This window comes from Echiichthys vipera (assembly GCF_963691815.1).
Source record: "Echiichthys vipera genome assembly, chromosome: 19".
Lineage (NCBI taxonomy): Eukaryota > Metazoa > Chordata > Actinopteri > Perciformes > Trachinidae > Echiichthys > Echiichthys vipera.
This window is the reverse complement of record NC_139844.1, coordinates 8,482,163-8,509,455: the sequence shown is the minus strand read 5'-3', so window position 1 is coordinate 8,509,455 and position 27,293 is coordinate 8,482,163. Positions and strand designations below refer to the sequence as shown.

The 27,293-nt window shown below is 38.6% G+C and overlaps 1 protein-coding gene across 1 annotated transcript; it reads right to left on the bottom strand.

Annotated features, from left to right (window-relative positions):
• Window positions 1-314: 314 nt before the first annotated feature.
• LOC310961667 (uridine-cytidine kinase-like 1) lies at window positions 315-27,293 on the bottom strand. The gene is made up of 15 exons (XM_083933830.1): window positions 27,192-27,293; window positions 24,895-25,103; window positions 19,143-19,249; window positions 17,635-17,805; window positions 14,998-15,069; window positions 11,004-11,193; window positions 10,828-10,889; window positions 7,987-8,003; window positions 6,367-6,465; window positions 5,669-5,762; window positions 5,417-5,479; window positions 4,692-4,814; window positions 3,705-3,812; window positions 3,369-3,525; window positions 315-2,236 (listed from the first exon to the last, which is right to left on the bottom strand). Exons 1-15 carry the CDS (start codon window positions 27,278-27,280, stop codon window positions 2,160-2,162), a joined length of 1,638 nt encoding a protein of 545 aa, XP_083789956.1. The 5' UTR covers window positions 27,281-27,293; the 3' UTR covers window positions 315-2,159.

The following is a 27,293-nucleotide window of genomic DNA, read 5'->3' as shown; positions in this document are numbered from 1 at the left end:
AGCATCAACACCTGGAGTCATGGGGCCGTATTTCAGAAACCTATATCTTAAGTTAAGACGGAACTGCAAGTTTGATTATCAGCTGACATGTGAACAGTGATAGTAACGCTAATTTAGTTTTACTAAGTTTAACAAGCAACTGAAATGTTGAATTTCCTTTGGTGGAAGTGTTATTTTGGCTCAGACATTTTTAAACCAACCGTTTGGCTGAAAAGTGAGATTTTCTTACACTATATTTAGTCTTGAGACACATGGCACTACACTTTTTTCCTGTGTATTTCATTATATTTTGGGAAAAAACAAAATGGTATGTACTCAATGACTAAATATAGTATGATAAGAAACCACAAGAAGCACAATCATGTATTTGGCATCTACACGGAACAAAAATATAAATGCAGCAGTTTTCTTTTTGCTCCAGTGTTTCCTGAACTGAAATGAAAGTCTGAGACTTTTTCTTTGTACTATTTCTCTCAAATTCTGTTCACAAATTTGTTTAAATGTGTGTTTTAGGCCGGGCTGAAGGAAAGGCTACATCTGTGCAACAATCATGCAGTTTAATCAGCACCTTGATGAAGAGAAGTGCTCCCGTACACAGATTTTTGTGAATTTTGTGAACAGAATTTGAGAGAAAGAGGCCGTTTGTGAACACAGAAAAAAAATCCCACATCTTTGATTTCATGAAAAATTGGAGCAAAAACTCAAGTGTTGCGTTCATACGTTTGTTTAGTGTATGAACTCATAAGTTGAATAATCAAAGAAATATCACACATATGCAGTGTAATAATCAACACAATGGAAGCAAATTTTTCCGAATTTCTCACAAATGCTGACTGACGAATGGTAAAAGAGTGATCTGTCATGTGCTCTAAACTGTTCAAAGTTGTACTGTTAATACTTTCCCAAAGTACGTCCGTAACAGACGAAGCAAGACGAATCAGAACAAACGTTGTGGCATTTTTCCTTATCATACTAAATATCATCTTTAATACTAAATGACATATTGTTACTTTTAATGTAGTGATGACGTTCAATGTCTTTTAACTCATAGAAAAAAATGTACTTAAAAGAAAGTGGCTCTTTCTGAGCGCGGTGGAAATGCGTACGTTCAACAGCTCTGTGTTATTGCCGTAGTAACTAACAAACCATATTTGGAAGTTTCCCCTTAAATTATCAGTCAGTCTTTTTTTCAAGTATGAATCCTTGTTGTCCCTTTCAGTGAAAGTTGCCTGAGATATGCTTTTACAGTACAGAGAGCTGGAGCTTTATCCGCAGAGTAAAGCTGCAACACACGAATAACTAATAACTAAAAAGCTCAAAGCTAAAAAATCACAGTAAACTGCTAAGTTGACGTGATGCATATCCTCCCCTAGACATCCATCTGTGTTTGAGACTTGTCTTAAAAGATGAGGCGTCCTTTTATGTTTGTCAGGTCTTTGTGCAAAAAGATGATTTGATTACTATATAATTGTTATTAGGCGTGTAGTAGCGTAACGACTGATCGATCGAACACTCTGAAGTACATCTTTTTAGAACAGCGGTTAAACGTAGGGATTTAAAACTGAGCAGAGCCTCTAGCCAAATCTTCCCAGCTAACTTTTAACAATGACTTATTTACAATATTTGAAGGCAAAGAGACTCACTGTGCAAAATCCTCAGAGAAACTTGAGGATTTCTAAGGCTCTTCCAGTAAAACTGTACAGTACGGGAATTCAAACATCAACTCCGAAGCTTCGGCAACAAAAAAAAACCCACATTACTAGCAACATTATTTGCATCATAATCAAGCATTTTTCTCAATATGTAGCTAAGTTGGCAGAAATTGCTGCACACCTTTTTTGAGATTGCAGTGGAATAATGAATCAAGCCAACAAGCATCTTGCAGGACAGGTAACACGTAGACCCCTTTAAATGCTCTGTAAACTTGGATACTGAATGCTGCCTGGCACAGAGGGAAATCTCCACTTAGCTCTCACTGACCTAACAGTGAACTCCCTTCTACTTATCTGAATAGAAAAGCGGTTCGTAACAGGATTCCCTGGAGGATGTCGATGAAGCAGATGAGAACAGCCAGGGATGAAGGAGAGTCTTTTCACTGTTTTCAAGGCTCTAAGTGCTTCTGTAACAACCCTCCACATCTCTGATGATAGGTTCCCTCTTCAGAAGTCCATCCCTTCATCGCTTTCACACCAGTCTGACGGAGCATCGGTGCCAAAGTAACGATCTCCAAAATTACCTTTGGACATAAAGCAAAAGAATGAAAGAAAAGAAAAAAGCAGGTGAAGTGAGAGAGAGACAGAGGAGGCTTTTAGTCTTTGAGCCTGCAGACTCAAGCCGGATGCAAAAAAACAAACTGTGGTAGAGAGGTGGTCATTAGGATATTGTTTTCTGTCCGATCATTATGATTTCAACAACTCCGACTGCACTTGAAGGCAACTTCACTTAACAGAGAAAGAAAAGAGATGGGGGGGACTGAGCGACTGTGCTGGAGCAGGAAATAACCAGCTGTTACACAAACCTGCAGCTAAGAGCTTGTGTTTTGTTGTTTTGTCTTAGTTTATTAAAACTTAATTGTGGCAGTGTATTTTATTTTGCTAACTATTTCAACTGTATGTTTATTACTTTTAGCTACTTTTTAAGCATTTACACATTACTTTTAACTAACTTCTCTGCTTGCATTCTAACTACTTTTCACATAGTCTCAATTGCAACTTGTGTTGCAGATCGATTGAAGCCTTTTTTTTAATTTATTTTTTTAAATGCATTGTTATTACATCCCCAGGCAATGCAAGTGGATATACAGGTACTAAAAAAATAAATGATATGGTAAAAATCCAAGAGTACAGAGAGGAAGAGATAAGGGTAGCACTCTGGCTTATTTAAAACCTTTATTAAAGTTGTTAGCAGCGAGAAGAGAACAGCACTGTATCTTATCTATTCACAAAGCACTTCTTAGAAAACTACCTGTGTAACTTACATGTCTTCTTACCTATAGGTCACTTTTACACTGTACCAGACGATTTGTTGCTTCTGACTGACATACATTAGTGTGAATGCATGTGTTTTCTTAGAATTGTTGTTGTCCCTTATATTGATGTCTTTGGTCGTTTTGTAGTTTATTCTGTTGATGTGTGCTGTAACTTTTCTGTGCTTATATTTTGTATGTACTGTAATCAGGGCGTCCTTGCAAACGAGAACTTGCTCTCAATGCTAATGTAGATTTTTGTCCATGCATTTGTTTTATGTCTTCTTGTATGTAACTGGAAAAGTGGCACGCAAATCTCCCAGATGACGAACGAAGGTAAAGTAACTTGTGAGAAACAGCTTCTTGCATGCTACAAATTCAGAAAAAAAAGAAACCTCCTCACCGATTCCTGGTATGATGTGGAACTGGTCGTTGACCTCCTTGTCCACGGCGGTGGTTATGATGCGGACTTTAGGGAAGGCGTAGGCCACCGAGTGGACTCCCATCTCTGCCATTAGCAGGGACAACAGGAAGATCTTATCCTCCGCTACATCATGGTCCTTCAGAGGAAAATGAGGGGAAGAGAGTGCACATTAAAGATAACTGAAAACGTTGAGTATCTCCGGGGAAAGAGGTGGAGGCCAACATTAGTTTATGTACTAAATGAGAAGCTTTATTCTATCATGAATCTAATATCTCAATTCACAGTATGACATTCAAATGACAGCCCTCGACCTACTAGCAGCACTCGGACAGCCATGAGAGCAGCAGCTCCGGTGGACACGGTGCTGTCCATCAGGATGACGTAGTCTTCAGTAATGTCTTTGGGCAGACGGAGGTAGTGAAGCTAGAAGGAAACGAGACAGTCCATAACATTAAAATATGTGCAAATATTCTGACATTCAGCACCTGTATTTAATGGTTTTTAGTTAAAAGCTAACACTCATCAAATCACTCCAAGAAAAATCTATCTAATTTGTCAGTTATTGTCACAGTATTTAATGCTGAAGGAGGAAAAAGAGAAACAAAAAAAGTGTGCGAGGTCAGTGTTGAGATGCAGAATCCATATCGGATGCATAAACATCACAATCCAGATACAACACATTATTTTGCATCGCTATTTTTTGTTTTATTTATACACATTTTCTTCTCTTTAAGGTTAAGAAACCCATAGACTTTACATGTATTTTATTTCTCTTTACTTTTTTTTGAAACAATGTGTTAATAAAACATAAAAACACATCAAGCATGATGTAAAGCAAACGCTGCATGATGAAGTTGAACAAGCGGTAAAAAAACACAGTTAGAAACAAAGAGGAAACACAGGAAACTCATCCAGATTATATACAGTACTTATATCAGTGGTGAGTATTATACTCTATTTAATTTCTTTATTAACATGTCTGATTGCATTTGCCACATTGTAAGGCACTTTGTAACTTTACTTTAAATAAAGTTTATCATTATATATTATTATTCATCTTGAGCCTTGCTATTTGCTGCCATTGCACAGTTTTCTTCGGTAAGGCTACCACCTCGTTAGCTTAATCCTTTCTGCACGCACAAAAGAAATCTGCTTAAAACTGTCAAGATGTGCCTCATCTCTAAATCTACAATGCAACAGGGATGACAGGCTAGCTGTAGAATTTTGACTCTCGTTACTGAATTCTGAAAGCCGTTAACGCGCTTATTAAACTACAGCTAAAACATTGTGAGTCTCACATACCTCTGGTTCACCGGTGTCATGGTTGGTCTGGATGAGGATCTTCCCCAGTCGGATGTCTTTACACACGGCCATCAGAGCCTGCTCCATCGTCTCTCCTGCTCTCAGGATAGAAACGCCTGTGATCTAGAAACACACAGAAAGAATTGAAAAGAATGTGCAGGTATTATTTATTGTTTATATGCAGCTAATTTGTATCTGAGGATACTAAAAAAAGGACAACGTGAGGATCATTAAAGACCTAAAACATTCATTGTGAGCCACACATTTCTCAACACATCAAACATTCTCCTGTCAGCTCTGAGCCAGCGAAGTCTCCACCAAACTTCATTACATTCACTGCGTCATTTGGACTGTTAAATATACTCAGGCAGTGTGCAGCTACTTCTGGGGACATTTCGGGCCTTACTTATGATATTTTAAATGTTCTAAAGTGTTTTTTGTGTGGCAGTTTTTGCTTTTATTGGACAGGGAAGTTGCAGACAGGAAATGAGTGGAGAGAGACTCGCCAGCTGAGAACATTGCATCATCATGCAACATCATGCTAGCTATGATAATACTGTGAAGAAACGGTAAAATGTCCACTTCACACCGAAAACTTTATTTGTACCACACTTTAGTGCCGAGATGCTAAAAACTAAACGTGGACTTGAGCTTGGTGACCACAAAGATAATTTAACCGTACCTTAATAACAACCAGGTGAAGAGAAAAATAAAAGCACACTTACTCTTTTACCGCTCAGCCTCTTGCCGTCATAGATGCCACCCTGAGGCGTCTCCACAGACACTGGCTGGAGAGGAAAAATGAAAACCATTTTGTCACAAATTTGCCTGCCAAAATGCAGCACAAGAAACATGTAGCAATTGAGAGCGTAGAATAGATACTGTACTTTATTTATATTCCAACAGGATTCAACTGTAAAATGGAAGCAGCAAGTCAGTTAATAATCCCCACACAAACACAAAAACAAAAACCTCACCTTGAGAGGCAGGAAGGAGAGGGCATGTTCTATCAGGAGCCTCATTAATCTCTTGGAGTAGAAGATAAACTCATCTCTGTTAGTCTCCTTGTTCCTACACAAACACACAGCAGAGGTCAGGAGCACAGACCATCTAAACCTCAGCTGCTTCAATCTGTCTCTTTGTATTCAACACTACATCACTGCAAAACTCTTTAGGAATGAAAAATATTCAACTATTATCAGACTGTTTTAAGCAATTTTAATATAATTATAATATTCAACTTTTTTTGTACAGCACCTTTCATACATGAAATGCAGCCCAAAGTGCTTTACAACAAAGAAATGAAATGCACCAAGTGCTTCACGTACAAAAGACACAGAATGAACATAAAACAGTAATATATGTGCCAAAATATGAGGATAAGATAAAAGATAAAACCCACAGATAAGAAAATAGCATAGACTTGAATAATTAGAATAAAAGTACATCAAATACATCTTCACATGAATAAGAGCCACTTGATAATACAATAAAGAGAGTAAGGATTAAAAATAGATTATAGAATTGAAGTTCAGCACTTTACCCATTAATTGTTTTGTATGTCAGTAAAAGGACCTTAAATTCAATGCTAAACGTTACAGGAAGCCAGTGCAAAGCAGCTACAACTGGAGTAATGTGTTCTTTAAGCTTGTGAGGCGTGAGTGTGTGTTCTGACCTGATGATGGTGTGCATGCCGCGGACCTGCGGCGTGCTCTCCATCACGCTGAGGGTTTTGGGTAAAGGCTGACCCTGGTGAGCCGAGGCCAGAGCAGATCTGCGGAGATCAGACAAAAAGACTGTGACGGATGGGCAGGAACGATAAAGTGACAGACAGTAGCAGTGCACTAGGACTTCACTACAGCTAAACATTTTTGAATCAAATATCATCCTGGCTTTAGCGTGTTCAGTGAATTAACTCCTCATGTTGGGAAGTCGTTCTTCCCAAGGACCTGCAAGGTTTCTACATTGAATAAATTAATTCAAGTAATGTCATCCGTAAAATAATCTATAGTTTCTTAATGAATAATAGAAATGTTAAATAAAGCAGATATTTTAAGATTCCGTCTTAGTCAAATCTGAAAATTAGCAAATACACTTTCAAAAACTCATGCTTACAATGGAAGAAGGCTATTTTTACATTCATTTCACAGCTGAAATATGTTCGCTGCATGCTCAGTCCCTACACTAAAAGAAATATAGCATGCTGCTGCTTTAACACCCATGATTAAAAATGAGTTTAGTGCTTTCCAAAACAACTTTAGAGGGACATGAAAGGCATCAAATAGAGCAAACAAGCAAGCATGAAGGGTTTTGTTAAAGTTCATTATGCTTTTGACAAGTTAAAAAGGCTAGAGTGCATCAAACTATGACACTAAAAGAGGATGCACAAGGAGAGCCTCACATATCCCAGCGCAGCTTCCTCTGAAGATGACAGATATTCATTTGAGGAGATATAGCAACGTAGGAAAGGAAGAAAGAGTGGTTAAAGGAAACAGGAAGAAAAATGTACAAAACAAGGACAAGAAGGGACAAAAATATAAAAGGAGAAGAGAAAGAACAGCGTTAGAGCAGTGAAACAGCTCCACTACATCACTGCTGTTCAACGCTGAAGAGAGACTTTCTAGTTCAGGGCTGAGCAGCAGCAATTCAGTCTGTCTTATAAGTGGGTTCATGTCAGGCGACTCAATTCATTCACACTCCAAGCAGGATACTTTAGAAGGTGAAAATACACATAAATCACCCTTTACCACTGAGAGCTTCCCGCATATTAACAACCCGATGTGAACTCCTTCTAGTTTGACTTTGTCTGTATGCTGTTTTGTATTTGGCAGGTAGTGTACAATAGGTTTATAAGAACGTTTTTTTTTTTGTTTTGTTTTTTAAATAAGCTGATGAGAGCGAAGAGAACAATGAGCTGAAAGATACTAAACAGGGTTTTCTTGATGTATATGTTAGATGATATATTTTCTCTCATGGATAAACACCTAAAAAGAAAGAAAGATAATGTGACTTCAAAACAAGATTGAGTATTTCCATTGAAATACACCGATCACAGAGGGAGAAAAACTATTGTAGAAGGGACAGAGGTGATCAATCTCTGCAACGACAATACATTCAAACCACAGCGAGAGCCTTTCTGGGCACAGGTTAGCCAGAAAGATTGACTAATTGATCAATTACTGGACAAGAGGATTATTCATTTGTCTTTGTGTGGTGGAAAATAAAGTGAAAGCAAAGAGGGAGAGTAATTAGAGAGGGGAGAAGATGTAGTAATAATAAAAAGCAACAGTCGTACCTCACAGTGATCTCACGCTGGAATGGTTACACAGCATTCAGCCAGGCAAGGGGGAGTCGTGCACGCACGTGTGAGACAAGAAAAATAAACATGAGATAAGCCAATCTGCAACATAAAACCTACAAAATAAAGCCAAACATCCAAAGCTAAATAAATGTTTGTTAAAATGTCGTATGAATGACATCCCTATATAAATATGAATGCAGTGCTGGACGATAGGAGCATATCGTCAGCGGGATTAGGGATGTCACAATATGAGATTTTGATATTGTGATTATTGTCAGAGGAAATATCACCATTTCACGATGATTAAAGCAGGAGATGTATTACTGGATACAATGGAAGGGAAGACAAATAAGCATTCTTTTGATATGTCAGCCTAACTTATATTGAAAACAGAGGGTTTAGCACGTCCTCATAGAACTGGAGTTACATCCAGGTAACTACTACATGTCCCCCAATAGATTGGTACGTTTTTTTTAATTCACCTTGACTTGAGTTTAAAGGGGTTGATGATTATCTCCATGTAGCCTGGGTATACCCATGCTGCCTTGTGCGCGATTTCACGATGTCCTGCTCGTCAGCCTGGAGGATTAAATGGGCCGATTTTCTTTCGCTCTACCTACGTCATCTGGTATGATTGATATGATTGGCTATGAGCTAGGTAGTACAGACACATTTGACAGACATTCGTAGCACCCGATAAACGGCAAATACGAAAAAAATGAATGGGCGGTTCCCGTGTTAGCCATGATAATCTACAAGATGTTAGAACAAATTCATAGTGTTGTACCTTTTAGACGGCAAACTTTGCAAACTGGGTATCCATCTTCTACAACAACTCCCTGCTTATTTTGGAGATATCTACAATTCTACCACGCTGCAGATTTAAGGCTCTCTTTTGTTGGACATAAGACCGGAATGTCGTGCTTTACAGCTTTACATTAATCGAGAGATTGGTTTACACGGGGGAACAATGCGGGAATCAGGACATCACAGATGCCATAGCTTCTACGAATCTTACAGTTATGAAACCATGATGTGGTTATGGCAAAATCGGTTAATCTGGACATCCCTAAGTGGGTCTTGTAATTGTGTCTTGTAATTGTTTCATAAAACAACTATGAGATATCCAACCATGCTAGCAGCTCTGTGAGGTGGTGCTCTGACCTGCATGCTAGGCTCAGTAGTCTTTGGGGTAAAATGGGTGCGGACCCAAAAATCACACAACAGACAAATTAAGTTGTGTGTATTTAGAAGTGAGTGCTGACAACTTAATTTGCCTGTACCATGTTGCACTAAACACAAAGTACAGTTGAGGCTGATGGGAATGTCATTAGTTTTGCAGGTGATAAAACAAGTATTGGAAAATTGTACGTTTTGACCTGATGATGGCGCTGGATGATGTTAAGGGATCACTAATGTTATTATAATTTATCCACTTAAAATTTTGTGCCAATCCATGGAGCAGATGTTGAGATGTTACAGTCAGTCAATCACCAGTTTGTCATACCTTTGTTGCTGACATTATATCACAACCAGGACAGTATCATGCTAATCCTTATCCATGTGAGGGACTGCAGGTGAATGTGAGTGTGAAAAGATGTTTTATGCGTTCTATTAGTGGCCATGAATGAATATGTCGAAGGTGGAACAGGTCATAGTTTTGTACAGGTGATAAAGCCGGCTGACAGAACAGTGAGGTGAGGAAAGATGGAGGACACCTCTCCTGGCTTTATGTGCTCATTAATCTCAGGCGCCTGGATCTCTGTCTGTTCACTGGGGGTAAAGGAGGATAAAGAGACCAGGTGAGGGATGTCATTGATTAAATCATTAGTTTGATTTTAGTGTATTCTCATAGTTTTTAATTATAACTACAGCTTACTGTCCTAAATTTTGAGCCTAATGAGACAGGAAGTAAAGCAGACAGTGAAACCCAAATGTTTTTTTCACCTGCAGGAGACAGCAAAACCCTGTGTGTCATTTAGCCTGTTCAACCAGCAGAGGGGGGAAGTGTTCAGAGACAGCGTGAGCTTTAATAAAATGTTCAGACCACTCCGAACTGACCAGATGCCGCATTCATTTCTTGTGTATACTACTAGTCAAACCAGTATTATAAGGTAAAAAAATACCATATTATCTCTCAAAAATCCCATATCGGCCAGGCCCCATCAGCAGCAGATTATCATTATTATTATTATTTTGATCATTATGGAGCCCTAGTGTGTGTCATTTTAAGTTATGGTTCATTCATTCATTCATCTTCAACCGCTTGTCCCTGTCGGAGTCGCGGGGGGCTGGAGCCTATCCCAGCTTGCATAGGGCGTGAGGCGGGGTACACCCTGGACAGGACGCCAGTCTATCGCAGGGTGTCTATAACAGAGACAGACAACCATTCACACCTACTTGCGAACTTGGAACCTTCTTGCTGTGAGGCGACAGCGCTAACCAACAATGATAGGCTACACTGTGGTGTAGGCCTATCGTTGTTGTTTTTAAATTCTCTTCCGTCACAGCAGCGACAGTGATACTCATCAGCACAACATGCAGTTGAGGCAGCACTTCTACCAAAAAAAACACCTCTGGTGGTTAGAGCAGTCGCCCCATGTAAAGAGGCTGAAGGTCCTTGAGGCAGTTCGCTGCATGTCTCCCCTTCTCTCTATCACGCCATTTCTGGTCTGTCCTATAAAATAAAGTATTGAAATTCTGCCCAAAAAATCATCTTTAAAGAAAAACCTTTACAATGTATAAGGGTGGACACAACCAAGATAAACCATATGTTCAGCTGAATCAGTAAAAACAAACAAACATACAAAAAGAAACAAGTCTAGAAACCTTTACCTTCTCCAGCTGACTATGAACATGCTGAACAATCAAATCCAGTGCTACAAAGTTTTCTCCTCCTGTAAATGAGACACAAAGGACAAGAATTTAAAAAATAACGTTTAAACCAAACCTAGACATATTGAAACGTAGTACTGTTATAAATGTACTGAATGACCCAACTTCCCACTGACCTCTGGGCACCACGATGTCAGCGGACTGCACCGTGGGCTCGATGTACTGTTCGAACGCCGGCTTTACAAACTTATTGTATTGTTTGATGATGCCGCTGATGTTTCGTCCACGATGTGAAATGTCCCTCTTCAGCCTCCGTATCAGGCGGATGTCAGAGTCTGTGTCCACAAACACCTTCATGTCCAGCAGCTGACACACAGGAAGGGAGAGAAATTAGTCTAATTAATAGGTGACTGCGTTTTTGTCTTACTTACTGGCGGCAAACACATTCAGAGTAGGGCTAGACGGTCATTTCATATCTCGATAACGTTACATATGTTTTCTGGTAATGCCATAAATAAATAAATACATAAATAAATAAATATTCTATATGAAATAACCACACGGTAAAGCATATTTTGTACATACATGTCTGTGTAAATGAGACAAAGGAATATGAAATAAAACAGAGAAGATCTCAAAAAAGGCTTATGACAGCATCTTCTGCAATTGTATCTATTTTTTAATTGATTAGTGATTAGTGTTGAATTTGTATTGTATTTGTTTGACTTTTTTTGGCTGTCAAACTACAGAATAATAAGAAATATCTGGATATTTAATTTGAAATAGTCTTGAACTATCAGAATTATTTTATTTATATGTTATTATTTTATTATTATTTTACTTTCTGGATTAACTGTTAAACCAATATTCATATTTGCTAATATTTAGTCTAAGAATGACTATTATAGCTTCCCACTGTGCCAGATGACATAATTGAAATAGCTTTTTTATCCAACAAACTTCCCAAAATGCAAAGAAATTCACAATCATAGAAAAGAGAAAAAAACAAAACAAAAGCAGATGTGAGAAGCTGAATTGCCACCAATGTTTATGACTGACTGTTAAATCTCTGAACTCTAGTATACTTAGAGTGCTGTGTAAAAACACAGTATAAAGGTATTAAAGGAGGGCAAAACAGATGGCAGGCAGAATACAACAGAAAACTGCCAAAAAAAAGCCAAAGACTGTGCTGCTTTGTTGCACACTAAAAGTCACAGTGGAAAAACTATTTTGAGTTGTTTCCACCATTTGACATTTTAACAGCTGAGATGTGGCGTTGGGGTCAGGAGGTGTCGAAGAAATCAAACGCGTGGGAGGAGCCGTGGGTTATCACTGTCACCTTAAAAAGAGAAAGTCGGCTCCGTTAAACTGAACCTCAACTCAGCAAAAAACAGAAAAAATCAATGAGCCAGAGTCACAACAGAAGAGAAACTACAAAAGAGGGCGACATCCGTTCTCACCGTAAGAACTACTGATGTAATGAAGAAGTTTGTGAGTGATTTAGAAGAGGAGGACAGCGGAGGGAGAGGAATTACTCAGTTTCACAACAAGCCAGTGAAGTCTGTCTGCTGTAAATCTGACAAACTGACCGACGTGTTGCTGGATAAGCACGGCTGTCAGCCTGTGAGAAGGGGGAGGTGACTGAGGAGTCCCAGAGGTTACAGAGTAGAGCTGCGGCCGTAGATCAGTTTCTAATCTGCTACAGTTATCGTTGAAGCTTTAAAAAAAACTTTTTTATCCATTCCTTCATCTGACAAGGATTTTCTTTCAAGGAATAAAGTAAACAATTTAACAATCCAGTGTTTGTAAATGAATGCTATACAGACAACCTTAAAAAAATTCCCTAATCAACTAAAATAAAGCAGGTACGATGAAAGCTTGTCTAAAAACAATGTCTTTGAGTGAATGGCAACACTATTGTACGGATTTCTTAGATTTCCCGTTGATCTACCTGCTCTTTATATTTATATAATTAGTACCAAAATTCTGTCAACATGCAAGAGTACAATGCAAAAAATGTGCGTATTATTGGCTTTTTCATGTGTCTGGTTCAAGTAAAGACTTAACTATTGACTGATGCACCTGCACACAAATACCAGGTAAATATAACGTGGTTACATAATATTTCCCAAGAGAAAATCAGGATCACCTGAACGCACCATTAATCGATTTTGGGAAACGAAGCACTGAAATATTAATAATAATAATATAAACTTTATTTGTAGCGCATCTTTCATGTAAAATGCAGCTCATAGTGCTGCACATTACAAGTACAGATACAAGTGTAGCAGACAAACATTAAGAGCATTAAAAATAAAACATGCCTAAATTAAAACGGTGGCACACAAGAAAAACAGTGTTTATAGCATTGAAATATAAAATAATAATTTAAGAGAAGACAAAACAATTGAATAATTAAAAATAAAGTAACTAAAGTGACGAGTAACCAGTAGTAGAAGTTGCTAAAATTATTGAGTAAATTATAAAATAAAACAAGGAAAGAGAATGAAAAAACGCATAAAAAGGAATAAAATGTCTTAAAAAAGATGGGAGTAGCTGTTCAACATCTGATGCAGGACGGTGTTAAAAAGACAAAAAAGATGTGATGAAATTAATTTGGCTGATTAAAAGGGACGGATAGTGTAAATGGATTTTTACACCGACTGTTTCCTTAAACAGATGGGAACGCTTTCTTTTAGCATTTATTCCACTAAATTAAGGGGAAAATTCTAAAGATTTTAAATCATCACCAACAGGATTATGAGGGTGTGACAAAAGACAAATGATGTTTCCAGGCAGGAACTAAAGAAAAGATGCTATGATGAGTTGCATTGTGGGAATTGTAGGATCCAATATTTGGGTCTAAAAGTGAGGATATTCTGGCATCCCTTAAAATACGTAAAAAACTGTAGACACAATATTGTCTGCAGTAGATTCTGCAATGATCTGATAACAACACAAGGTAATAAAGGGAAACACCACACTGGTATTAATGGTTGACACATCGTTCTTATCTTCTATAAAGCCACATCATATTGTCCACGCCCCATGTGTGTGTCTGCACGCAGCGTCTCAGTTTCTCAGAGCACGCCTCTTCATTAGAATATCAGATGTGAAGCAGCGATAATTGACTTCAATTACACGAATGGACACAAAAGACGATAAATCACAGCGGACAACAGCTGTTCTTAACTGAATCAGAGGGAGATCAAATACAGAGCCGGGTCTCAGGGGAGGAGGAGGCGAGCCTTATCAGCATGGTCCAGGTCTCTGTCGCGCGCACACGCACACACAATAAATAATAATAATAAAATATATTTATGTATAAAAATAAAGAAATACATTAGGACCAACACAATATTGGGATTTTTGAGACCAATATCAATTTTAGACGGGAGATATTCACAGATTACAGATACAGTGAAATTTGGAATGAAAATAGACCTTTTCTGTGTGGATTGTGGAACCAATTCTAGAAATGAACACGAAAAGAATAAAGACTATATAAAAATAAAAATAAATAACTAAACATCTTTAGTATCAGCATAACTGCTTAACATTTAAATAAAGAATAATAACAAAATACAATAAATAGTTAAATAGTACTGCATGATCAGTATCAGTCAATTGTTTACTATTAAAATAAATAATAATACAAAATAAAAAAAAAAGAACTATATGGCATTATCTGGATTATATGTTGGGAAAAAAAGGTTTTCATATTGGCGTTTATTGGAAAACAAAAAATTCAGACATGATATGTCATCCCCATAGTAACGATCCGAGAAGATCACTGACTGATATTTAATTTTGACAAAGTCAACATCATCCCCACTGTCACCGTACATATGGAATATTTCCTCACAGATATATTAGCTGATTTAATGTCCCTCCTCAGAATCCGATGATTTAGTTCATATTATTCAGCCTGCTGGTTGTGCCTGAACTGACAGATCCATTAATCAGGTCTGGCTCTCAGGACTGGAACAGAGGATGAAGAAAACCAAAAAAAGTGTTTTGGTAGCATCCGAAAAATCAAACACATGGCTTCATCTGAGAAGTCTGCTTGTGTCAATAAAGGTTAAAGGTATTTAAAGAATCTCAGGTACTTGATGTGTGAAACCGTTCAGCAGTAGAAGTTAAAAAAAGAAGACAAAGAGTGATTCTTACTTTCAGCAGCTCCTTGTTGGCAAACGCCAGGATGCCCTCAAAGATGACAACGTTGGCCCCATACACTGTTTTCTGTCAAGAGGAACAAATTAAACAACACTTTTTTTTCATTGCCACTGTGTGTAAGATTGTTGCATGCCACTTGCTTTTGTTGGGTCGCTGCATATAATAAATGAATCAGTGTGGTCTAGACCTATTCTACATGGAAAGTGTCTTCACATAACTTTTGTTATTATTTGGCACTATAAATAATATTGAATTGAAAATGTTTAACATATCACTCAACCCTAGACCCCATTGAATTTCTTTGTTGTAAGGAAGGGTGCATTTTGTTTTATAAATCAGCTTAAAGATCCATTACAGATATATCAGTGCACCAGCTGAACATGGCTGCAGAGACACACAAGCACAGCCTCAACACATGTTCACGTTCTTCACAGTTATCTGATAAACCTCATCGTTAACCTGCTTTACTACCAGGGGGAGCGCATGCATGTGTGCGTGTGTGCGTGTATGTGTGTGTGTGTGTGTGTGAGAGAGAGAGAGAGAAAAATTAATCACTGTCTCAATCAAAGACAAAATGGTGCTGAGTATGTCACAATCCTATTACCTTCCGCTGACCAGCTGCATGCTGAAGTCAATGGACTGGACACTTCGGTATTGATTTTTTTAGAAAGAGAAAGAAAGAGAGGGGGGGGGGGGCTGAGAGCGTTCAGGCAAGGATGTGCGCGAAAAGCAGAAAGTGAACTCTAAAGAAACAGATGAGTGTTTATCGATTTGTTCATTTCCCTGTTCTTTACCAAAGGATGATTTAGTGGGTCTTTAACATATTTAAGTGCGAGTTCCTGAAAGAGCGCAAGAAGAAAAAGATAGAGAGAAGGTGACCTCTAGTTTTACCAGAGAAAAAGCAGCAAGAAAACTCAACTGTGACCTCTCCTTCATCCATATAAGTGTTAGAAAAACACACTGTGTAAAGCCTGAAACCCTGGCAGTCCCTCTGCTCCCTCGGGGGCCTGAGGCTTAATAACATTCACACCGCAGTACAAAAACGTACAGAAAAGGATTTCAGAGTCACTAGTCATGATGGGCGATTTCCCGTGTGGTATTGTGCCTTTCAGCCATGAAATTACATCGCAAAGAAATAGAGAGGAGATGTTGGAGTGCTTAACTGCCAGACTGATTCTTCACAATGCTTTGGGGTTAATGTCCTCTTACACTAAATCCTTAATAATTAGCTAATTAGCATGGATCTCAATTGGCATCAGCTCAAACGAGTATTACCTCCCTGGGGGTGTATTTTTAACTGCAACTGTAACTAAAGGAAAAGAAATATCCATGCTTTTATTTTGGTGACATTAGATTATCCTCTACAAACTGAAGTGAAGTGGGACGTCGCAATGTTTGATGAAAGTTTTAGAGCTGCAAAGATTAAACGATTAGTTGTCATCTATTAAATTAATCCCAGACTATTTTGACAATCGTTTAATCAGTTCGAGTAATTTTTTAAGAAACAATTCCCTAATTTCAGCTTCTTTACCCTTCGTTTTTTACATGATCATGTATAAAATGATCTACAATAATCTCTCCTGTGACCACGCTGAACGTTCATGATGACGGCATCACGTTACGTGACGTACGGTGCAATTGCAGATAAAATCATCAAAACGCCTTTTTATCCTCTGCTCATAAAAATGATCATGTCTGAAACTAATAAATGTTTATAGTTCAAATTTTCAAATTTAAAAACATTATGCATCAATATGTTTTGTGTTTGTTCCAAAACAATTGCTGAAAAACATTTCTGCTTTTTGTTTTTAGCTAAAAGGTACATAACCTTTTAGCTGAGGTTGTACAGATTTTAGGGATATGAAGCATTTGAAGATATTCCAATAAATTACATCACAAAGAGCACAAATACCAACGTAGGCACTGGCAGACCGATTCTATTGCAGAGTTCAAACGGTTCAATGTAAATATTTTCTGGTTTCTTTTCTCCTCTGTGACAGTAAACTGAATAGCTTTTGAGTCGTGGACAAAACAAGACATTTGAGGACGTCGTCTTGGGCTTTGGGAAACACTGATCCACATTATTCAGAAGTTCCTGAACCTCGTTGTCTCTTCAGTCACAAGTCTTTGTTTGTTGTTCTTTGTGTAGTCCAGTTTTGCACGAGCTGCACGATAGAAACGTCATCACCACCCCCACTCGCTCGCTGTGAATTCTCTGCACATGTTCACGGTCTTAATCGGAGCTGGCAGGGTGAAGTCCGTTTTATATCTCATCCAACTAATTCAGACATTTGCGTTCTCACAAATGTCTCAAGCTGTGCCGGGTAATGTCTCGATATGTTCAGGTTTGCAGTGCATAAATGAAAGAGGCTCTGGTTTGGCATCTGACTTGTGTGTGAGTTAAAACAAATACATCAATAAGCAACTAAGAGATGCTTATGCTGCTTAAAGAGTTAGAATTGAGTGACATTTATATGGGTGAGGTGAACTGTAACTTCTGGGATATTTATCTAGTCTCAGTTACTGTTAAACATAATAATCTGCAAATACATATACACGTATTTTCAGTTGTATCCATAGTTTAAACAGTGTTTATTAATAAGAAACGAATCACAGCGGACAGTTTCTTACCCATTCTTTGCGTCTGCAGTGAGATGTGAAGTCGTAGACGGGGACTTTGATGCTTTTCCCTTTCTTCAGCTTCCTGAGGACGGTGACCAGCAGCTCAAAGTCGAAGGCGTCAGGGTGGTCAAAGTTGTACTCGTTTTTGGCTGCGAGCTCCTGCTCTTCTTTATTCAACACCTGACACACAAACACAACAACAGCAAGGATCAATAACAGTAACAAGTTACTGCACTAGAGATATTCATCTTATCATTTTATACATATAATCTGTTTAGTTATTGATTAATAATACATATCATAAGGTTTTCTGCACCCTGAATAAAAGGTGCCATGTTCCATTTCTCTCTATCACATCACTAGATATCTACATATTATTGTAAATATACATAATGCATAGGGATAGATTTAATTTAAGCACAAAGTTCCTGCTAGTGACCATTATTTAAGTACAGAACATCAGAAATTGACATAATCCAACACTGTAAAACATCAAAGTGGCATTTTTCTTTAATTAAAAATGACCCCTCCCTACTTGTTTACCCACTAGTGTTGAATTGATTAAGACTACAACAACAACAACACACACACTTAATGGGCTGTGTAGGATTCTGTGAATAAAGCAAACAATCGACCCTCGGGTCTCAGAGGAGAGAGAGGCCGAGGAGGTATAATTGATATGAACGACTATGGTTAATGGGTAATCGGTCAGGAGCTTTTACTTATGATGCTGAAATCAGCATTCATGACCTACAAGGAAGGAAAGAGGCGGTTTGATTTTACGTCAGTGGAATATTTAATCTACACTGACAGGGTATTGTTCTAAAAATCAAAAGCTTATTAATCATTGGGCTTAAAATGCTGAGCAAATAATCTGGAATATTACTAAATTGATGTAATAAACTACTGCTAAAATACAATTAATCAAAGCTCTTACACTACACTGTTTCTCCTAGGTTGACTGCTTTGGGGCAGCAAGTGGGCTGTTCTCTCTTTGAGAAACTTATAAGCTATTTTTGAAACACACATAAATCACTTTTCACATCATGAATAAGAACCACTGCACACAAGTTATTTAAAAAGAAAATGTGTCACTTTTATAGCTAATACTCCCATTATTTCCAAGAGGAGTTTTCATTAAAAACTAAATTATGCCTGGTGCGTTAAATGCCACATTATTCTGAGCACACACACAAAGCCATATTGCCTCCTACGTAACATTATGACCGCTTGCTGAATGTAGCTTTTTAAAGAAATATTTTTTTAAACCGATCCAGGCGTAGTGCTCACTCTACATAAACTACACTGTGACTGCATTGCACCACTTCCAGCTAATTCCCCCAAGAACAATGAGGACTGGTCTATCTAAGCTAAAAACACTACCACGCCTGTTAACCTGTACCGATAAGGCAGTGGTGTCCATCTGCTGCCACACGTACAGTAAAGATCCTGTTGCTACAGGCGCCTCCTCCCCCTGGTTTCCCCTCAGCCTTGTGCTATTAACGGGATATTTATACCTTATAGAAAGAGTCCATGGAGAGCAGAACCACCCAGGGAACGTCCAGCGCTTCAATGATCTTATTGGCTACCGTGGTTTTACCAGAAGCACTTCCTCCACACAAACCTTTGGGAGAAAAAACACACAAAGCACCACAACAGTGTTACCTACATATTTAAACTACTACAGAAATAAATCCACATATTTGTCATTCTAGAAGCATACTGCAATACTCGTCCACTTTTGTAATGCATATTTGTAACATCTGTACTTAGTATTTCCATCCACTGTAGTTTTTCCACTTCATATTTATGACACATAGTGTAAATTGTTGTATATTGTATATAGTATATTTTCTATTCTTATTTTTTATTTTTATCTTCTATTTTATTTTTAATTATCTTTGTTTACCTTATGTAAACTAAGGGTCTGTGTTGTCTGTGTCTGTGTTGTAAGCTACTGCTCACGTGAATTTCCCCGCTGTGGGATCAATAAAGTCTATTCTATTCTATTCTATTCTAATATTCTTTAGTTTGTATTTTTAACATCAAAATATTCATATTATCACCTTTATTGTGTAACCATGTAGAGCAGTGATTCAGGACCCCAAAACAAGTTTGTTTAAGTGATTCGTAAAGCAGAATCGACAAAATGTATCTCGTACCAGCTTCTCAACTGTGAAGATTTACTGCTTTTCTTTGTCTTATGTGATAGTAAACTGAATATTTTTGGGATTTGGACTGTTTGTCGGACAATATATATTATCTGAAAACATCCCCTTGGGTTTTAGGAAACTGTGATGAGCATCTTAGGGAATTCCTATTGCCGGCATGTTTTTCTGTTGCACACTTCGAAACACTGACATCAAACGGCCCAAAGATTGGGATTATAGTAATATTCGTGCCACGCAAGAAGTTTAGCAGATTTGTTCTTTAAAAAACATGAAAAGCAAAATAAGAAAGAAAGCTGAAGAAATACTTCTTAATTTCATCGACAATGTGTTCAGACTCAGAAATAATAAACGAGTCATTGATGCTGAAAGCCTTTTTTCCACACAGGAAATTAATCAGGAATCAATAAGGGAATCGATAAAGAATCGGACCAATAAGCAGAATCAATAATGCCATTGGTCTAAAAAAAGATCTTCATCTCTCTAGACCAAGGGGATAGTTGATGAATGAGAAAATAATTGGCAGATTCATCGATAATGAAAAAGCTGCAGCCCTACATGATGGTGTGTTTTCCATTCGACTCTTTTGCCTCTCAATAACCACATTCAAACTTGACACCCCCCCCCCCCCATTTTAAACAAGGGATTTCCTCATTTGAAATGTGTTGTGTCCTCGCAAAAGCAAATAAAACTGTGATGACATAATTGGGGTTATTAACCCAGACATAAGAGAGCTCAACCAGAGCAACAGAAAACATATTTTTTAACAGGCTAAAGTACAACTAATAACAATTAGTAAACTGATCTTGGAGTTTATAATCAGCAAAGTGTTATCGGCACATACAAGCCAATACAGATATACATGCTATAAGCTAATATAGGGCTCTAGAGTTATTAAAATTATACCCTATAAACCTTTTATGTATGCTCATGTTGTCAAGATTTATCCCATTTCCCTTTGCAGGAAACACAATTTGAAGCACATAAACCCCTAACCGTTTATTCTACATTCTGTATATTAATGTTCAATTCAATTTAAAGAGTTTAACGCAGGAAAGTTTCAAAAACAATATTGCTGAAGCATCAAAATTACAATCTGTCAAAAATATTTGTCAATGACAATACAGTTAAATCTCATATGAATGAAATTGATCACACAGTGCTACAATGTGTGGTTGTGTGGGCGTGTTAGTGAGCCTGTTCTTAGTCCCCACACTGCCAGCAGAGCATTCACACAAATTTGGATAGACAGTCCAGATTAAGGGCTGCAGGTTGATTCTGTCAGAGATAATGTAGTAGCTCGGGCTCCTACAGAACGTGACTGACTGCTCTTATAGCAGAAAGAGCTTCTACATGAGCACCGTATACCTGCAGCTGTCAGTCGCTGCATTCCTGCTGCAGCACTGCAGTCGCACAAGAGGAGTGGAGTCACTTCACGCACACACGCAAGCACTCACAAACACGCACACACGCACGCTGGACTACTTACAGGCTGAATCGTTTGTTCTCCATGCATGGGATCATTTTAAACTCAAGCTAAAACAGCTTTTACAGATGTCACATAGTCATACATTCTTTTTTTATTTCGTGTTCATTTTTTAGAATTTGTATGTATACTAAGGTTAAATATTCTTTCATAACGTTTTTTGTCAAATAAAGCAGCCTTTTGATCACCTTTCCACATTCTAATTTGGACAATCCACAAAGAAAATATCTATTTTCATTCAAGCTCAAAAATGTACTATATCAGCTACTAAATCAGTGGAATTTTCCCTCTAAAATCGGTATCCAAAATCCCACATCGGTCGGGCCCTACTCAAAACCTAAAGTTACGTCTTCAAATGCTCATAAAAAGTCCCAAAACCAAAAGATATTCAGGTTACTTTTTTTATAAAACAGAAAAATCATAAAAGGAGCAAAACCTTATATAGGAGAAGATGGAAACATGGTATAGCTGTTATTTTTAATTAATTTTGTTGATCTACTAATTGGAGCCGATATAAAAAAGCTAAAATACAATAAGACAAGGGAAAAAAACCCTGATTAGCAGTTATTTGTATGTGTTGTGGCTAAACAGCAAGTGTGACAGTCAGTAAAATCAATGGCAGTGTAAAATCACTTTTGTACTGGAGTCAGAAATATGAAAAAAATAAAGAAATATTTGCATCAGTTCTTGTCTAGAGCCCCCTTTTCCTCCCTCGACCTCCCCGGTTAGAGACCACAACAGCCACCCTGGGAACTAGGCCAGGACCACGTGCTGGCTGGCAAGGAGGTGAAAAACAGGATGCATTTGCTCCCGACTGTTGGTGTGTGTGTGTGTGTGTGTGTGTGTGTGTGTGTGTGTGTGTGTGTGTGTGTGTGTGTGTGTGTGTGTGTGTGTGTGTGTGTGTGTGTGTGTGTGTGTGTGTGTGTGTGTGTGTGTGTGTGTGTGTGTGTGTGTGTGTGTGTGTGTGTGTGTGTGTGTGAACAGAAATAGCCTACGGAGCTACTTCGGTGGTATATAAACAACTCTCGGTGAAGTGCTGGCCTGCTATTATTTGCTCAGATAAGACCCATCAAGGTCTGAACTGCTGCCTGGGACACTGGAGAAAAAACCTTGTAGTAGCTCTGAATTTCTATGTCTGATTACAGCTCGGACAGGTTACAGTAATACTGGTTCTGACTTGCAAAAAAAAAAATCCTATTTGCTGTGTTTCTATAGATTCCGCTTACATGACAAATTGTGTCACCAAGCAGGGACGCCAGTCCTGTTATAGCAGGAAGCTGCCTTTTCTATTAGCAATAAAACCAGACTGCAGAAATACAACCTCTGGTTTCTACGACACCTCAGTGTTATTCTGTCCTCACCTTCTCCCCTATCCCTCCTCTTTCTGCCCATTCATCCGTCCATCTTTCATCTTGATATCAAGAGGTAACCTCAGGGGCTGAAAAATGAAGCCAACATGGAAATACCAACAACAGCAGCTCGTTTAACGACCACTTAAGGCTGGCTCCAAAAGTGAGTCAATCCCCACAGACCCCCGTGCTTAAATGCCCAACTTTACAGCTGAAACGAACATGTTTGGTCTCTGTAGCTATTTTCCCCATTCGTGACAACTGTACGGGGGTCAAATTTATACAACTCACCCATTTAAATTACATCAAGGCTTAAAGTTCTGTATAATTAAGGGCTGGCCGCTTTGAGCGACAGGTGAGTGCCGTCAGCTCGCCTCAGCTCCTTTCAGGCTCCACCTATTTGCCCATTTTTAAAATAACTGAGATTTAGGTGACGTCAGGCACTGCAAAGACAGCAGGGACAACCAAAGTGAGCCTCATTTTGGCTCTTCAGAGACCTACGAGTGACGTCACAGAGACTACGTCCACATTTTATACCAGGGCTATAGTAGTGAAGTCAGTTGTGTGTCTGCCAAAGTGTTTTGTCCCGAGGGCAGTGTGTTATTATTATCTTCTAATCTTTGCAATGGGAACACTGTGTATTTACATTCTGCTACAAACACCAAAAACATACGCTGCACAAGTTTCAGGTCACCAAGAGTTAAAAAGACATTCAATTCATCAGTGAACCTGTTTTTACCCAACCATCAAAACACAGTGGAGGAGGTTCAGGACACCCAGGCTACCACAAAGACAAACCGTCACTTCATGTACAATAACAGAGGAGAAATGAATCCTGCTGGACTGTATACTGTATATCTGTCCTCTCTCCATATGTGCTTCAGACTTCATCCAGAGCAGGTGTTCTATCTTTTGCTGACATGTTTTACTTCTGCGGATATTCCAGTATAAAAGCAAGACAAAACCACACAAGAATCGCAGGATCAAGGCATCTTAATGGAAAAAACGCAGCAACTACAGTATTTTATATAGTCTATGTTTGATAGCCCCCACCAACCCTCAAACTTATTTTAACCTTTACAACCCTCATTGTTTTTATCAGTTTTTCCCTTCCCTCTCTCTCTTATCTTGCACTGATCTTTAAAGCTGGTTGGTTATATCACACACACACACACACACACACACACACACACACACACGCACGCACGCACGCACGCACGCACGCACGCACGCACGCACGCACGCACGCACGCACGCACACACACGCGCGCACACGCACACACGCCTCATCCTGGGGCTTAATAGTTTTTTATGCTTAGGTTTATTTTTATGCTTACGTTTATGTCTGTTTCCATGTAAGCACCATCAAATCAAGCAAATTCCTTGTAATGCAAATTACTTGGCAGTAAACCTGATTCTGATTAGCTGCAGCTCTTAAAGTGTTTACAACTGTGTTTCCTGCCAGGATAATGAACAACCATGTAGTTTATTTTGGGGGCAGGAATTGCTGTTGTTTCCACATCTTACTCTGTGAATTAAGGATTAACCAGAGTTTGTGATTGTTGGAACAGTGGGAAGGCTGACGAAATACGAGCTTTATTTGAGTTAACAAGGCAATTAAGATAAACTTTAGTTTGGTGAAAGAGAGAAACATACATTCAGAAGGCGTACGGTTACATTTTTCTGTTTAATAATCAAAATAAGTGCGAGAATATTTCCTTGAGTTAGTTTTTTTATTTATCTATTAGACTAAAAACGCTAAGAGAGCTTGGGGAAACTGCCGCACTCACCACACGATGCAGACAGAGGGTGGAAGGGGTCGCCGTGGCCGCTACACACATCAAATATCGTCAATTGGCAGTTGCTAGGTGGACGGTGGGTGGTTGGAAAATTTGAACATGTCACTAAACCCTAGTTTGGAGGAAATTTCGTAGAATGAAAATCTGACCTAACGCCGCAGTTGCACAAGTTTTATGACTGAGAAAATAACATAGATCTATAGCTATAGCCTTTTTGCTGGAGAACTGGTTAATTTAGTATATGACTTTGCTGTTTCCTAAAGTCACCATGTGTATAGTGGAAAATTCCTGACTTTGGTTCCCCCTGTGGGAGCAGAGCTACGATCACAGGTGCTTAAATCACAAGAAATTGAATTTTATTGGTACCATTTAAGAATTTTTATTCTTTTTATTTTAGTCCTTGCCGCCAATGACACCTGTGAGACATACAGTCTTACAGAAGTAGACACAGTTTCCGGTTTTCTCACCAATAACGAAGGCCTCTTTGAAGGTGGTCCCAGTGACGTTGTACCACGGTGGTCTGCCGGCGGTATAGATGGTCCGTTTGTCCGTTCTCAGCAGTGGAGGCTCTGTCTTAGACTGGCTCGTGGTCCGTTTTCGTGGTGATAAGGACGGGGTCAAAGGGCACCGGGGGACGCGGTTTAGGAGGCCATCCAGGGAATCATCTCCACTCCCACTGGAGTGACACACAGGAAGACAACAGAGGCAAAGATCACTCGTTTCTTCTTGCTCCCCATTTACTTGTACTTCAGTTATATACCCAATTATTAAATAAATTACATTTTTACATTTTTTATGTAAAGCCATCCTAAAATATCCTAACTCAGACAATACTTTAAATGAAAAGTCAGCTTAAATAATAGAAACACATTTGTTGACACTGCAGAAAGGATGTGATATGGCTCTGATTTAGTCCCTGTGACTTGTTTCCTGCATGTTCACTCTATTTTAATTTTCTACTGTGTATATGCTGCCATCAGAAATGCCTCTTAAGCTCATAGTTGGCCCCATGCTGCCGCTCCAATACAGGCATTTAACTTGTTCTTGAGTATCTGCAGGCTCCACAAAGCCAATTGTAAGATTTTCTGATCAAGCATAGCTAACCAAAGTCATGAGGCTATACATGAGCAGAAAAATGGCTTTCTCAAGACCTCTAACGTAAAATCGGCACAAATATGATTATTTAAAGACTTTATTTTTTATACTTGTGGAGCTGCAGTTACTCTTCTGTCCTGCAGAGAGATAAGAGTGAGTCTATAAACTAGTGTCCCTCTCTGAACTCTCCACAGTGAGGTCTCTGCTGTGGGTGTGGTTGAGGGGGAGGAAGGAAGAACTTGCCAACCCTCCCCAGGAAATCACACCCCTGCCCTGGACACAGCATGGCATAGGGTGGGGCCACCGTTCACATGAGTAAGGCTGTCATCACTTGGCAATTGTGACATTTTGTGACAAGATCATCTCATTAACTCATACTCGTGTGCACTGGGAGAATATCCGGTGACATCAAATCTTTCAATATGACAGTTGAATGTTAAATCCAGAAACATGAGTGTAGAAATTATAAAAGGTCTGCTGGAGAAAATGTGCTTCAGGGATAACTTAGATAAAATGAAAACTTTTATGAACAGTTTGAAAACCAGGGTGTAGTTTTGTGTCTAATAAAAGACACAACAAATAAATCCTTGAGTAAGAACACAGAACCCAAAAGGCGCTTTAGGTGAAACTGTCAAATGAATGTTAGGTTAAAATAAGCTTATCTAACTTAACTTAACCAATTTAGGTAAGTGCTTTAAGTAATAATGAGGATTTCTGCTTTCTTGACTATGTAAGATGTATGATATCTCATGATTAAAAAGGTCCCTGCAACAATAAAGACACTCCCTGCAGTGTAAAGACACACACTATATGTGTATATGTGTGTATATATATATATATATATATATATATATATATATATATATATATATATATACACACACACACACATACATGCAGAAATACAGAAATAAATGAATAAATAAATAGCTGCATGAATAAATGGAGACTCCTACCACATTAACATATAAACACAGAAATAAATTAATACCTCAATGTAGGTGAACAAAAATGTAGAAATAAGTGTAAAGCCTTTTATACATATTTATGCATTATTTTTTATGCATGTATTTATTTAGACATTTATTGATTAATTTATTTATTATTGAGACTTAAGTCATGTTTAGTCCTTTGTATAAGTAGTCCCAATGAAAGTGGTTTTGCTATCACTAATCCCCTTTCATTAGGACACGTTTACACAAACCATATTAGAGGTAGTTAGCTATGCCGAAATGACCCGGACACATTGAAACATACAATAATAATAATAAAATAATGCTTTACCACTTATAAACGCCTGCCAGCAACATATTATGCATAATTCGTCATTTTTTCACTGAGGTCTGGTGGGACTTACTCCACAACAAATGGACCCGACCGTTGTAACGTTAACCGACAGTGACGCCAGACGGTAGCAGATGTCGCTACACGGCAACCGAACCTCTGCCCCATGTTTGACATTTCAGCCAAAACCCCCGTGTTGTTATTTTAGCGTTATTATGTTTCTCCCTCGTCTGTTTATCTGTCGCTTTTGTTCACTGCAGCCACGCGAACACAGTGCGTGGGTTAGCTGTCGAGCTAACGTGAACCGTCATCACTGCGGTGCTCCCTCACAGTGTCGCAGACAGTCATGCTTTATGTATTTTATCTGTTTTAGTCGTGTTTTTACCTGTCAGACCTTGACATGGACCTGTCCGCTTCCACCCCTCCATCCGTCTGCGGTTCGTCGGGTTTAAAGTCGCTGCTTGTTGTTTCCATGTCGACTCGGAGC

What these genes read in the sequence shown, in the direction of transcription:
- LOC310961667 (XM_083933830.1), bottom strand. Translation starts at nt 27,280, where the DNA reads ATGGAAACAACAAGCAGCGACTTTAAACCCGACGAACCGCAGACGGAT. An exon ending in TCCATGTCAAGGTCTGACAG is followed by an intron (nt 25,104 to 27,191) that starts GTAAAAACACGA and finishes GTGTCACTCCAG; the next exon opens with TGGGAGTGGAGATGATTCCC. An exon ending in CCATGGACTCTTTCTATAAG is followed by an intron (nt 17,806 to 19,142) that starts GTATAAATATCC and finishes TTTGTGTGTCAG; the next exon opens with GTGTTGAATAAAGAAGAGCA.